The sequence below is a fragment of the Ovis aries genome, chromosome 20 (assembly GCF_016772045.2).
Source record: "Ovis aries strain OAR_USU_Benz2616 breed Rambouillet chromosome 20, ARS-UI_Ramb_v3.0, whole genome shotgun sequence".
NCBI classification, from domain to species: domain Eukaryota; kingdom Metazoa; phylum Chordata; class Mammalia; order Artiodactyla; family Bovidae; genus Ovis; species Ovis aries.
Window position 1 is genome coordinate 13,463,033 of NC_056073.1, and position 15,833 is coordinate 13,478,865.

Here is a 15,833-nt window from a genome sequence, read left to right on the forward strand (position 1 = left end):
AGTGAAGAAACGTAGGGAGAGGAAGAATTTTAATAACAAGTAACAGCTTGCAAAGGTTGTATAGAATGAATGAAGAGAAAAGAAAGGATTAGGAGCAGAATGTTTTTCTTGAGTGATTAATAATTGGTGAAAATTTTGGTTCAACTAGCAAATATAAATATAATTTCACATGAATGGACAGATCTAATGGGAGTTAAAGGACAATGCTAACATCTGAAACAAGCAGGTATATTTTGAAAAAAGGCACCTTGAATATAGTTCATTATGTTTTCCTATCAGTGTTATATAAACATCCTGTAGAGTAAAAAGATCTGTTAAGTAAAATTAGAATGTAATATATGAGCAAGAAGGAGTCCAGGAATGCTGACTATTGTCAGAAACACTATCTGAACAACACGCAGGCCTTAATCTCTGGGCACTGCATTACTGGGATTCATTTAGTCAGAGCCTTATTGTGTATGCCTTGTTCACAGAGAGCTCCCTTAGGTTTCCCTCAAACTGCTTTCTCAGCCAACTTGGCCATTAGAAAGCATTTAACATCAGGACAACATCATTCTCAAAAGGGTTCATTAGGCAGCTTTAAAAAAAGTATTTTTTTTCTCAAATCTTTCAGTCTCCAACATTCATCAACAAATCATTCTGCCTTGCCAATGTTCTCTGTATTTCTCTACTCCAGCTTTTGATCATGTTTCTCTTTTTTTATTCTTGGAATTAGTTTCCATCTTTAGCATTCAACTCACAGCGTTTATACTCACAGAGCTGAAAGGAACTTAAGAAATTTAATTCAATTCGCTCCTTTCAGAGAGAATTTTTTTTTTTTTCTGGAAGATTTATTTAGCAAAATTCTGATGAGCTTTCTTTGCCCTTGGAATAAAACTCAGAAATTAAAAATTGAGCACGCACTGGGACAGACTGTAGTCAACCTGGAGCGGGGACACGGAGGGAAGCTAGATAAACAGAACCATTGCAAGGTCAGAATCACCACCAGATGAAGTCACCACAGTGGAAAAGATACTAGTCGTCTCCACAGTATGGCCTCACAGCTCGAAACAAATAGGCCATGGAAGGTATTTCTTATATTCATACCCACTACTAATTGTACAATAAAAACAATAAGAAAAGTTAAAAAAAAAAAAAAAAGCATAGGCTTTGGAGTCAAGCAATTCGAGGTTCAACTCCTTATCTTACCACTAGCTACATGATCTTTGGAAGGCCTAGGGAGGACATGAGTTATCAAAACTGTAAGACAGGGGTAATAACTAATACATCCAGTGCACAACTGTTCTGAGGTTTAAATGAAATGGTTTATACAGAATTATAATTGCTACCCCAATGTTGATAGCAGCATTATTCACAAGAGCCAAAAGGATAAAAGAAGTCATGTTCGTCAACAAAATATGAAATATTTATATCTACATTCCCCCTTCATGTATCATGGCCTTGTTGTGGTGAAGGGGCTTGTGCAACTCAATGAAGCTATGAGCCATGCTATGCAGGGCCACCCAAGACAGACAAGTCACAGTGCAGAGTTCTGACAAAACGTGGTCCACAGGAAGGAATGGCAACTCACTCCAGTATTCTTGCCTCAAAAATCCCCTGAACAGTATGAAAAGGCAAAAAGATATGGCACCAGAAGATGAGCCCTAGGTCCATATGCTACTGTGGAAGAGCAGAAAAATACCTCCAGAAAGAATGAAGCAGCTGAGGAAAAGTGGAAATGGTGCTCTGTCATCCTGCTTATTTAATTTATATGCAGAGTACATTATGGGAAATGCCGGGCTAGATGAATCACAAGCTGGAATCAAGATTCCTGGGAGAAATATCAACAACCTCAGATATGCAAATGATACCACTCTAATGGCAGAAAGCGAAGAGGAAGTAAAGAGTCTCTTGATAAGCATGAAAGAGGAGAGTAAAAAACCTGGCTTAAAACTCAACTTAGTTCAAAAAACTAAGACCATGACATCTATTTGCCATGAAATGGTCCCACGGTGACTGCAGCCATGAAACTAAAAGACTCTTGCTCCTTGGAAGGAAATCTATGACAAACCTAGACAGCATACTAAAAAGCAGAGACATCACTTTGCCAACAAAAGTTTGTATAGTCAAAGCTATGGTTTATCCAGTAGTCATGTATGGATGTAAGAGTTGGACCATAAAGAAGGCTGAGTGTCAAAGAAGTGATGCTTTTGAACTGTGGTGTTGGAGAAGACTCTTGAGAGTTCCTTGGACTGCAAGGAGATCAAAGCAGTCAATCCTAAAGGAAATCGACTGTGAATATTCATTGGAAGGGCTGACACTGAAGATGAAGTTCCAAAACTCTGGCTACCTGATGGGAAGAGCTGACTTATTGGAAAAGACCCTGATGCTGGGAAAGATTGAGGGCAGGAAGGGGGTGACAGAGGATGGGATGATTGGAGAGCATCAATGACTCAATGAACATGAGTTTGAGCAAACTCTGGGAGATACTGAAGGGACAGGGAAGCCTGGCATGCAGCAATCTATGGGGTTGCAGAGTCAGACATGACTTAGAGACCGAGCAACAGCAATATCTACACTTCACACTTTCAATGTAGAGGACACAGATCAGTCCCTGGTTGGGGAATTAAATCCCACATACCATGGAGCAACTAAGCCTGGGTGCCTCAACTACTGAAGCCAAAGTGCTCTGGAGCCTGTGCTGCAACTACTGAGCCTCTGGGCCACAACTAAAGAGTCCACGCACTTCAACGAAACAGCCCACGTGACACAGTGAAGATCCCACATGCCACAACCAAGACTCAGTGTAGCCAAATAAGTAAATAAGCACTTTAGAAAAGGAAGGACAGTCCAATACATGCAAAAACATGGACGGGTCTTGCAATTATGCTAAGTGAAAGACATCAGACACAAAAGGACAAACATTGTATAATTCTACTTACAGGAGTATATAGAATAGGCAAATTCATAGCAGCAGAAAGTAGAACAGGCATGATGGGGGCTGGGAGTATAAAGAGATGGGAGTTACTGTTTAATGGGTACAGAGTTTCTGTTTGGGATTATGAGACTTCTGGAAATGGATGGTGGTGATAATTGTACAACATTTTGAATGCACTTGATGTTGCTGAATTGTACACTTAAAAATTAGTAAATGGTAAATGTTACATTATATATATTTATATATATATATATATTGCCACAATATAATTTTACATCACATATGTTTTGTTTTGAGACACAAAACAGGGCAAAAATGCCAGTAGAATGCCTGATCCTATGTACATGGTCAAAAGGAGGAGGTTCAAGAGGGAGGGGAAATATATTTACCTAAGGCTGACTCATGGTGATGGCAGAAACTAATACAATATTGTAAAGCAATTATCCTCCAATTAAAAATAAATAAAATTTATTAAAATGGTAGGTATAGGTCATCCTACCCCAACTGTTTACCTGTTCTAAGTAATGCAGTGACAAGTTGATATACTTGGCCTCTGTCAGAAGCTGGCCTCCAACTCCAGTCTTGGCAACCCGCTCTGAACCAGCCAGGTCCACCAAATGCAGCTTGGCATGTCTCACGGTTGCAGATCCTGGCTCCTTGCTTGACAGGTGAATGGTGAAAATGCAGTGAGAACGGGTTGAAGCCTGGTTCATAGGCGTCTATAATAAATAAGTTGTAGGACAAATGTGAACAATGAGAATTTTGGAAGACTATCAACAGATTTAAATTTATATTTCCACTGGTAAGACATTTCCCGTGAAGTGAATACTTTCAAATGGAGTAAAGATGCTTGTAGCGGAGATCCTTAATATGAATTACTTTCAGTGTGTTATCTCCTGAATGACTGATAACAGATATGAGTGGGTTCATTCAGAAAGTGGGAGTTTGAGTGAGGCAAAGCTTGGGTCTTCTTAAACAATACAATAAGTTTACCCCATTACATGACTACAGTCCATACCTTAACTTTGGCTAGCCATACTGAAAATGTTCAATGTGAATTTCATAAGAAAAGAGCTGGGAATGGGTGCATTGAGAGAGTTCGTTACACAATTGTAAACACAGTCCACAGGCAAGGATACCTAACATCACTGCTACTACCCAACACTGAACTGGGGCTCCCAGTCAAATAATAAACAAGAAAAAAATATGAGGCATAGTAATAGAAAAGAATAAATTAAAGTGTCTTATACACAGAGAATACTGTGGTTTACATAGAGAATGCAAGAACATCTACAAATAAACTGTTAAGGACTAAAAAGATGAGACGGTTGTTGGATGAAAGATAAATATGAGAAATCAGAAAGTTCTAATATACCAGCGACAATTAATCAGGAAATATATTATTCATAATAGCAACAAAGATGATGAGATAATAAGAGATTAATCTTATAAAAGATATGCAATTTACAAGGAAAATGATAAAATAATATTAAAGAATACAAACTGGAAACCTGAAAAATTGAGGTGTCAGATATTAATATATCATTCCATGGATGAGAAAATCCAAAATTAATCTCTGTATTAATCTCTCTCTATTAAGCAATATATTCAACGCAACTGAAATACAAATGCTGTTGGTTTTGCTTACAGCGCAAAACAAATTAATTCTAAAAATGAGATGGGAGAGCAAATATTGAAAATAATCAAAACCAATTCTGTGAAAGAATAATAAGGAAAAGGGTCTTGTCTTGCTATATATCCAGGGATAATCGTAACACTAGAGTAATTAAAACAGAGTGGTACTGCTGCAGGAGCAGATAACTAGGTCAGTGAAACATGCTATGCTCATTTAAGAACTCTGCCTAAGTTCCTGGGTGACATTATAGCACAGAGGATGAAGGATGGACTTATTAACAAGTGGTGTTGGAATGATGGGCTATCCATCTTGAAAATGCAAATTTAGATTGCTTTCTCACACTATGCTGCAGCTAAGTCACTTCAGTCGTGTCCGACTCTGTGCGACCCCATAGACTGCGGCCCACCAGGCTCCCCCCGTCCCTGGGATTCTCCAGGCAAGAATACTGGAGTGGGTTGCCATTTCCTTCTCCAATGCAGGAAAGTGAAAAGTGAAAGTGAAGTCGCTCAGTTGTGCCTGACTCTCAGCGACACTATACATATAAATAAGTCCCAGAATGTATAAAGATTTACGTGCAAAATAACACAACTTCTTTTTTTTCTTTTAGTTTAGCGAAATGATTTATACAAGGCAAACATCCTGTTAACTACCTCCTAGGTCAAACAACAATTCTGCCAGGCACCTCAGAAGACCTATCCTAATATTCTCCCCAAAATAAACATTTTCTTCCTGACTCTGTAGTAATCCCTTTCTTAGATGTCATTGGGTTTTATCACTTAAGCACACATCCTTAGATACTATAGTTTTAGTTTTGTCCCTAGGTTTTTAGCTTGAGAAGTGTCTGATTCTCATTCCATCCACAGGTTCCCTTTCCACCCCTTTGTTTTCTTTACAACGTATCTGCTGAAGAACTTGAGCCATTTGACCAAAGTTTCTCGGTCTGTACTTTGCTGACTTCGTATGTTCTCATGGGAGAGTTCAACTTGTCCTGTCAGCTCTATTTCTTGGGTATCAGCAGCTGGATCGAGGGCTTGACCAGACTTACGTCCTATCCCTTTAGCAAGACTACCAGTGGTGGTGCATCTTTTTATCAGGAAATGTACACAAGTCTGGTTGTTGCTTTTTTGAATGAAATAACACAACTTTAACCTTAATAAAATATAGCAGCATATTGTAATCAACCCAAGGTAGTAATAGATAACCTATGAAAAAATATAAAACACAAAATGAATGGATTTGAAATATTTGATCAAATAATCCAAAATTAAAGAACTTCTGTGATGATATCTGCTACTGCTGCTGTTAGGTAACTTAGATGTGTCTGACCTTTTGCGACCCCATGGACTGCAGCTCACAAGGCTCCTCTGTCCATGGGATTTCCCAGGCAAGAATCCTGGAGGGGGTTGCCATTTCCTTTTCCAGGGATCTTTCCAACCCAGGGATTGAACCGATGTCTCCTGCACTGGCAGGAGGATTCTTTACCATTGAGCCACTTGGGAAGCCATGATATCTACCATAAAGTTAAAAGACTGGGAGGTGATATTAGCAGTATATGTGGCTGACAAAAGATTAACATTTGAAATACAGAACCCCCACAAAACCATAAGAGAAAGACAAACAACTCAGAAAACAATGAGCAAAGGTTATAAATACGTATCCTATAAAGAGGAAACCTGAATACGGTCAACATGTCTTTGAAAAAATGCTCAGGCTTACAAATACTCAAGACAAGTAATTAAAATCCAATAATTAACTATTTCATTCACCTCTATCAGATCAGAAAAAATGTAAGAAATAAAGTCTAACAAAACAAGTATTTGTAAAGATATAAGGAAGTTGAAATATTATATACTGCTGGTGAGATTGCAAATTAAAAATCTTTTTTTTTTTTGAGAGAGAGAATTCCCTATGACCCACAAGCCAGCAATAATACACTGACTACTGGTCAAGCTCAGATGGTAAAGAATCTGCCTGCAATGCTGGAGACCCAGGTTTGATCCCTGGGTCAAGAAGATCCCCTGGAGAAGGAAATGAATGGCAACCCATTCCTGGCTTGGAGAATACCCTGGACAGAAGAGCCCGGTCTGCTACAGTCTGCGGGTGGCAAAGAGTTGGACATGGCTGAGCAGTTAACACTTCATTTCACTTCACTAGGAGTATTTCCAAAAGGGAAACCTGGGCCAGGTACATTACAGGGGAAAGAGACAGAGGCAGAGGGAGACGGAGACAGAAGTCAAAGGACACTGCAGTACTGCTTAGGGCAGCAAGAAGTTGTTGCAAGATGTGCAACCTAAATGGACATCTTGCGGTGAAAAGATGAATAAACTAGACTAATTCAAACTACAGAACAGTAATATGCAACAACTTTTGTGTAGGTTGACATTGATTTCTGAAACAGAATGTTGAGGGGAAATGGAAGGTTAATGATAAAAATACTATGATAAAACTTAGAGAATTAAGAAGGCAATATTATTTAAAAACATTAGCTTGTGCTGCCATAACCTAGGTCATTAAAAGTTTAGAAAATGGACTGAGAGGATATATCAAATTAATGATAGTGGTTGCCTTTGTGAGAGATGACTTCACCATTATCTGAAATATCCTATTTCTTTTATTTAAAAATTATCAGAAGTAAATAGATATCAGACATCTAAAAATATCTAAAATAAAAAGTATCTAAAAATATTCCAAAGGAATGTTCATATGCATAAAACCATTCAGATCTCCACCTCTGCAAAATGGGATTAAACAAAAGAATTTCTATATGGATACACATGTATTCAGATAGGGTAACATATGTGGATGCTATTCTTTCTGTAAATGTAAATTCTTGATAGACACCATTGTAGATTTATACCAACTAGCAAAATACATGGGCTTCCCTGGAAGTTCAGCTGGTAAAGAATCTACCCAAAGAGGCTTCCCAGGTGGTGCTAATGGTAAAGAACACTCCTGCCAATTCAGAGACATAGGAGATGCGGGTTTGATCCCTGGGTCAGGAAGGCCCTCTGGAGAAGGTCATGGCAACTCACTCCAGTATTCTTGACTGGAGAATTCCATGGACAGAGGAGCCTGGTGGGCTACAGTCCATGGGGTCACAAAGAGTCGGATGTGACTGAAGCGACTTGGCACACACACGGCAAAATATACAGATGTCCAGATACTGGCACAGTTTTGGTGATGATGATGTAGCTAGTGAATTAAATAGGCTGAAAATTTGACCCATTACTCGTTGCCACAATAACTATACCCAAACCTAGCCAGTGTGTGATTTTGCATGCTAAAGTGGATCAGCAAATAACCGTGCATGTAAAACCGCAAACTCAAATTTAGAACCTAAGTTGAGGTGTTTTGGAAGTGACTGTTAAGTTATTTGCAGAACTTAAACATGGGTTTCATTTCACTGTTATATTCACACAACAATAAATCCTACAGCACTGTAACAAAAGTCAAATGACAATCAGAAATGACTAACATGGAGACTATCCCCCACAGCTGTCTTCAGCTCGTTAATTGATGCACTGAAATCACTGTAAAATGTGGGCCATTAGCAAAGAGTGGAAGAGTCAACCCATTTCAAAGGGTACAGCAAATTAAATTGTATTTCTGCGCTCTGTAATTAAAATGCAGTAATATGTGCAGGAGTCCATGCCTACAATTTTGTAACTTCTCATAAATATTTTCTGCATGAAGTAGTAGTTGGTGTCCTCTTAGCTAAAATTTTCTTAAACCTCAGAAAACATTCTTAATGTGTAGCTGCTTAAGTGTGATTGAATGTGCCAGTGCCTGCTCTGTGTTTACTTAAGGACGTCTTTATGTCTCATAGGCATGCCCTTGCATTTGTCCTTTTAAAGGTAAAACTGTACTAAAACCTTTCTGAAACTGCCTAAGAACAGATGGCACCATTTAGGCAGATTCATTCAAATTTAAGCGCACATTTTAAACAAATGTGCTTTTGGCACTAGAGACAGTGCCTTTGGAAAAATTCTAGCGATGATTAATCATCTGCATGCAGAGAGCTTTCACATTTTATATCAGTCTGTGTATACAGCCTCATGCTAGGCAGTACAGAGATAAGAAGGAAAAGAAGGCCTGGACCTTGCCCTCAAGGCGTTTATAATACAGTTCAGGAGCTACTGACAAAATGTGTGAAATGAGAGTGGACAAGGGAAAAAAGCTAACTGTGCAGGATAGGAAGTGATCTGCTTTCAGCACTGAGCGTCCTGATCATTTAGGTGAAACCTAAGAATGCTAACCATTTCTGCTTTGTGGAAGCTCTTCACCCCCCTTCTGTTCCCAGGTTTCTAGAGCTGAAGACCATCCTGGTGCTCTCTCTCTCTCACCCTCTAACTGCTTGCTCAGTCTCCTTGTCTTTTATTGGGCTCTTTTCTCTCCAGTCCATAAAAACAGCCATGTCTGAAGCTATCTGTGGTCACCACATTTCTTCCTCTTGGGGAGCTCTTCCATAGCTCTGATTCTCATTGGATTGGTTGTTATTGTTCAGTTGCTCAGTCATGTTTGACTCTTCGCAACCCCATGGACTGCAGCACGGCAGGCTTCCCTGTCCTTCAGCATCACCCAGAGCTTGCTCAGACTCATGTCCATTGAGCTGGTGATACCATCCAGCCATTTCGTCCTCTATCGTCCCCTTCTCCTCCTGCCTTCAATCTTTCCAGCATCAGGTCTTTTGCAACAACGATTTGGCTCTTCACATAAGCTGGCCAAAGTATCGGAGCTTCAGTTTCAGCATCAGTCCTTCCAGTGAACATTCAGGGTTGATTTCCTTTAGTATTGACTGGTTTGATCTCATTGCCATCCAAAGGACTCTGACTGCACTGGTACTGTTGTTCATTGGATTGGTACTGTCACACACCCAAATCTTAGAACTTGGAATTGGATGACCTGGTTTCTTTAAGCCCAGGTTCCATCGCTTACGAGTGTTGAAATCTTAAGCAAATTTACATAAAGTAATTTTGGTTTTCATGCCTTTGAAATGCCATGATAAAACTCGCTTTGCTGCAGAGAGTTATACTAATTACCGATTGAAGTGTTGAAGTGGTCCATGAACTGTAAAAGGTCATAAAGATGTCTCACTATTGATGTTTACTGTTCAGATGCCTCTGATGTCCTCATTTCCAACCACAGTTTCTCTGTACCCCAGATTAGAATGTCCAAGAGCTGGACTGATAATTGTCATTAAAATGCCTTACCAGCATCTTGAACTTAATGTTACCCCAAACAACCTCATCACTTTCCCTCATGCTGTATCTAATCCATCCTGTAGCATTGACCTCCACCCTCTTCTTTCCTTCTCCAAATAACTATTACCTCTCACCTGGGTTACTACATTCATCCCTTACTAGTGCCCCGCCCCCAAATTTATTCTCGTCTCCTCCAGCTGTTCCCCACCCTGCAGTCAGAGTAACGCTTTAAAAGCACATATCTGATTATAACAATCCCACCTAAATCACTCAATTAAACTGACACACTCTCTAAGACTAGTAGCTCCACTGTGCCTTACATGACTGTTTATCAAAACTCTTTTTAAAATATGGTTCTCTGACACTCTGAATTGAGTATATTCTTTCAAGCATAGTCTAACCACAGCAGAGAACACTGGAATCTGGACAATCTAAAGCTAGTCTTGCCAATAAACAGCACACAAAATGATAAACCATATTTGCCCCAGCCTTTCACCCGTGCTACGGAATTTCTTTGGGAAACACACATACTTGTTTGTTTGATGACTGCATTTGATTAGTTTTTATCCCAGCATGACTATCTGTTGAGGTAATTCTGGATTTTTACTGTTTTGCAATTTTGTGCTATCTACAAATGAAACTATCTTGTATCTCTTCACCCAAACAATTTTGAAAGAATGGAGTAGGGCAGAACAATAGCATTCCATGAAGACACCTTTGCTTTCTATTCCACTCATGGGTATTTTCTAACTGGCTTCAATCCAAGTACTTTCAGATATCTTCAATTTCTCTTTATATCCCCAAGGATATTTTGAGAGACTTTATTCAATAAACTGAATTTACTTGACCTGTGAATTTTTATAACCCTATCAGAAAAGTGAATGAAATTAAGGTGAATCAGTGCTGACTTTTTTCTAACTGGTTATTGACCATCATTTAATAATCCTTTTTTTTTTTTTTTTAGATTCTTTTTGAGGCTTTAGTATCAAAATGTTTTAATCTGTCATTTGCCAAATGTTTCCCTTTTCAGAGGGTTGAGAATAAATAACTTTCTTTTATAGAGTAAAAGTCTAAAACCCAGGCTCATCGGTCCCTTACAGATTCATCATATTGGTAGTCTGTGGCTGATGAAAGCTGGTTTCCTCCAGCTTAGCAGAAGCCTACTTCTCAGGAAAGGCCTATCTGAAAGGTTTTACAGAGGCTCTCACTTCCCACCTCCTCCCACCTAGACTCTGAGCTCCTTGAAGGCAAGGACTAGGTCTGATGCATCATTATAACCCTCACATAGCAATACACAATAGTATTCAAAATCGTCTGTTAAATTGTTGGCTCTTGTTAATTTCTAGTTTTCCAGAATCTCTATGGCATGCTTGATAATTTTAGAACTCCATACGCAAAGTGAAATACAATTTGAGTCTAAAAATTAGAATTCTTTGTACAGCAAGACTGACTTAAATCTCTAAATCTATCTTGGACTCCAATTACTCTCTGTGCCTGATTCCAGAGCTCTGATTAACCCCTAGCCTGAACATCTTCAACTACCCTTTCTCCTCCCCAGATTGCCCTCTTGATGGTCAAGTATTGGCCAGAATGTCTTACTGGAAAAGTACGCTCTTCTATTCTCCAAATAAGCCCATTCAAAATTCATTTATTTTCATGAATTCCTTGCACTATTCCTAACTGAGTGGCAAAGAACTGATGCTTTTGAACTGTGGTGCTAGAGAAGACTCTTGAGAGTCCCTTGGACAGCAAGGAGATCAAACCAGTCAATCCTAAAGGAAATCAGTCCTGAATATTCATTGGAAGGACTGATGCTGAAGCTGAAGCTCCAATAATTTGGCCACCTGATGTGAAGAGCCAACTCACTGGAAGAGACCCTGATGCTGGGAAAGATTGAGGGCAAAAGGAGAAGGGGGCAACAGTGGATGAGATGGCTGGATGGTATCACCAACTCAGTGGACATGGGTATGAGAAAACTCAGGGAGATAGTGAAGGACAGGGAAGCCTGAGTGATGCAGTTCATGAGGCTCCAGATTTGGACATGTCTTAACGACTGAACAACAGCAAATTCCTAACTAGCATTAACTATTGTGTTTAGAAAGGCCATTTAAACATTGGTGCATATAGTGGAAGATAACTAATATCCAAACTCTGGAAAAACCCATTGTTCTAAATGGATTTTTAAATGTCTATCACTTTAAGAATTATGACATGGTAATGGACAGTTTGCTATAGGGTGGTAAGGAATGATGGTGGAATCCACCAGGCTACAACCGAATGTTTGATGGTTAACCCATTTCATGCAGTGTAGAGAGTGGTTTGGATTATAGTGAAAAGTGAAAGTGAAAGTCTCTCAGTCATGTCTGACTCTTTGCAACCCCATGGACTATACAGTCAGTGGAATTCTCTAGGCCGGAATATGGAGAGTGGGTAGCCTTTCCCTTCTCCAGTGGATTTTCCCAAGCCAGAGGTCGAACCCAGGTCTCCCAATTTGCAGGTGGATTCTTTACCAGCTGAGCCACAAAGGAAGCCCAAAATGAAAGTTGCTCAGTTGTGTCTGATTCTTTGAGACCCCATGAACTATACAATCCATGGAATTCTCCAGGCCAGAATACTGGAGTGGGTAGCCCTTCCCTTCTCCAGGGGATCTTCCCAACCCAGGGATCAAACCCAGGTCTCCCGCATTGCAGGCAGATTCTTTACTAGCTGAGCCACAAGGGAAGCCCAAGAATACTGGAGTGGGTAGCCTATCACTTCTCCAGCGGATCTTCCATGGAATTCTCTAGGCCAGAATACTGGAGTGGGTAGCCTACTTCTCCAGAGGATCTTCCCAACCCAGGAATCAAACTGGGGTCTCCTGCATTGCAGGCAGATTCTTTACCAGCTGAGCTACTCAGGAAGCCCTTTGAAATGTAAAAGATGACTCAGAAATGGCCTTGTCAGACAATGGTGGCTTCAAACTGTGTATCTAAAAGGGACCTGGAGTAGCAAGGTACTTGCAGAGTGGTATTTGAACCTACTTTTGCAGCTTTACAAAACAGATCTTTAAATCAAGGAAATACCACACCTCTGTATTGAAGGCTAAAGCTTCTTTTCCTCCAGCCCTTCAAGCCATTTACTGGCACTGGCTGGACTACCATCCTAAGAAGCTCTTTCCCTGAATAGGAATCATTTCCTACAGAGCAGGAGATATTCCTAGGCTGAAACAGAAATTTGAAAAGAAATGGTAGAGCAACAAGAATTGGGAAACAGTGATAAGCTTTTTTAAAGCCTGTCTATTCATCTTCTCTGTGGGAATCTGCAGATGTACAACTTGTGATCCCGACGCTCTATGATTTTGTTACACATATTCTTATCAGTAGAGCGACAATACTTTTCACTTTTGTTCGTTATTTCGTCATGATTTGTGTGGGCCTGGCCATTTTCAAGATCGAAAATTTGGGCACTTCCCTGGTGGTCCAGTGGCTAAGACTCTGCGCTCCTGATGCCAGGGGCCTGGGTTTGATCTCTGGTCAGGGAACTAGATCCCGCATTTGCAACATCTGCATGTTTCAACCAAACAAGTAAATAAATACATATTAAAAGTGAATAAAGAAATATGCATTTGAAAAAAGATTTAAAAGTTTGATTTTAGGGGGAGAAAATGATATGTGAGATATGATTTTTGTGTTTACATAATATACTATTAAGGTGCTTCCCACATGGGACTAGTGGTAAAGAACCTGACTGCCAAAACAGGAGACTTAAGAGCCATGGGTTTGACCCCTGAGTCGGGAAGAGGAAACAGCAACTCACTCCAGTATTCTTGCCTGGAGAATCCCATGGACGGAGAAGTCTGGGGGGCTATGGTCCATAGGGTCCCAAAGAGTCAGACTCGACTCAAGTGACTCAGGACACATGCACGATACACTAGTAAGTTTTTCGTACCTTTTTTCTGCTTTCAGTTAATCTCGTATGTTTTCAATCACTTCAAAAATGATTATAAATACTTAATACCATCTTCAATGATTTGAATGATTTATTTATGCTATATATAAGATTTCCTAGGATCCTTTGAATACTTGCTTTTTCTTGTCAGATCTTATAGCTTATATTCCATTCTTATGCACCAACATTTTTCTTTTGTTTTCACTCACTTTTCTATTTTCGAGTAAAACAGCTCAACAAGAATTTGCCTTATTTTAGGGTAAGTCAGGGGAAGGAAATCTCTCTTAGGCTGAAGAGGAGTTTGTAATATATGTGTTTGTGACTTTTAAAGCAAACCAACTAAAAACAACAGCAGCAGCCAGCAAATCCAGAATTCAGCTTTCACTCCAGTTCTCCTTGCTTGGTAACACTTTCTAAGCAGATATTCTATTTGAGCTGTTCCTCTGCTCATCTGCTCTATCCGAATTGAAGGCTGAGAATACTAATTGCCAGGTGTTTCCCAGACTAATATCTGAGCCTTTCAGATTAAAGCTCACTCTTAACCAAGGATTATCTAGCCCTCCTCTGATTGTTTAAATGACTTCTTATCTAATTCCTCCCACGGCACATCTTGGCCCACGAGGCCAACCATGGTGAGCACGAGGCCCACCATGCACCCAATGAACTCTAACTCAGCCTGAAAAAGTGAGGCTTGACCAAACCTAGTGGTTTAGCATGAGACCCTAAAAACACCCGTCTCAATCTTTTCTTTCTTTCTAAGACAGCGTCATTATTTTTGTTTTTAACCAACTAATATGTATTGACTTTTCACTATATCTACAGCACCAGGAATATCAAGAAAAATACAGCGTGCACATAAATTAATAATTGCAATTCAGCAGAACATATTTATAATAGAGTAATGGGAAAATTATATTTGACCTGCTCCCCTGCAAACAGAGTAGTTACATTTTCCCAGAGTTGTCAGAGGCAGATTCATTCACGATAAATCTTGAGCCAGAATAAATACTGTGAGTTTTTATAAATACTCAATAAATACGTATCTGAATACTCATGATAAATCCTGAGTATTCTTTAGGAGTTTTGCAGTTTTACAAGGCAGATCAAAAGACAGAGGTAGCAATGAGACTAAGGTACAAAATCTAAGCTGTTTCAGAATATACATACTGCTTAGCAGCAAAATATCCCCAATTAGATAACCCTCTATTGGAATTAATGACCCTAAAATGCTCATTTTCCTTTCTGGTTTTTCTTTTTATAAGATACCTGACTTTTAGAAAAGTAATCAAACTCATTGCCCCTAGTAGAAAGATTTCTAGGTCCAGCACATTATCAAAGTAGCTCTGTAAAAGGAAAAACAGACCAGGCATACTAATTTTGTTTAAAGTTTAAAAGCCAGCTTTGGAACAATCTGAAACAGTTAAGAATGTGTTAGCAATTGTGATTCACCTTTCCAATTAGAATAGCCTGTTTGTTTTATTATTTATCCTCTCTAACAAGTCTGGAATCCATTTGATGGCTTTTTGATTTTCATGCCTTGAGAGATCTGCTTGTTGTTGTTATTTAGTCACTAAGTCATGTCCAACTCTTTGGCGACCTCCCTGGTGGCTCAGATGGTAAAGAATCTGCCTGCAATGGAGGAGACCTGGTTTCCATCCCTGGGTTGGGCATGGCAACCCACTCCAGTATTCTTGCCTGAAGAATCCCCATGGACAGACGTCCCTGGTGGGTTACAGTCCATGGGGTCACAGAGTCAGACATGACTGAGCAACTAAGCACACACACAGGGCTGCAGCCCATCAGGCTTCTCTGTCCACGGGATTTCCCAGGCAAGAAACCTAGAGTGGGTTGTCATTTCCTTTTCCAAGGGAATCTTCCTGACCCAGGGGTAGAACCTGTGTCTCTTGCATTGCAGGCAGTTTCTTTATTGCTGAGCCACTGGGGAAGCTTTCAAAGATCTGTTAGCTGACTTCAAAATTTTAGGAAAATTGAGTGGCAGAGTTAGTGATGGCTCTTCAGTTGGGTGTCAAGATTGAGCAGATTGCTTCCCTGTGGGTCATTTCTTCAAAATTAGGCAAATCAAAGTCAAACACATTTATAAAAAAAAATATAAACATGCTAAAATCAGCACATATGGGAAGTTGAGAAAGAA

General features: G+C 39.7%; 1 protein-coding gene across 4 annotated transcripts in view; it reads right to left on the reverse strand.

Annotated features, from left to right (window-relative positions):
• The window catches only part of KIF6 (kinesin family member 6), a 428,173-nt gene that overhangs the window by 259,166 nt on the left and 153,174 nt on the right, over positions 1-15,833 (reverse strand). For 2 of the 4 annotated variants that reach the window (XM_012100599.5, XM_012100600.5), the window contains exon 7: positions 3,430-3,636. The exons of the other annotated variants lie outside the window; for them this stretch is intronic. In XM_012100599.5, coding sequence (XP_011955989.3) covers positions 3,430-3,636 — 207 coding nt within the window. The remainder of the gene's footprint in view (positions 1-3,429; positions 3,637-15,833) is intronic. 4 annotated transcript variants of the gene reach the window in all.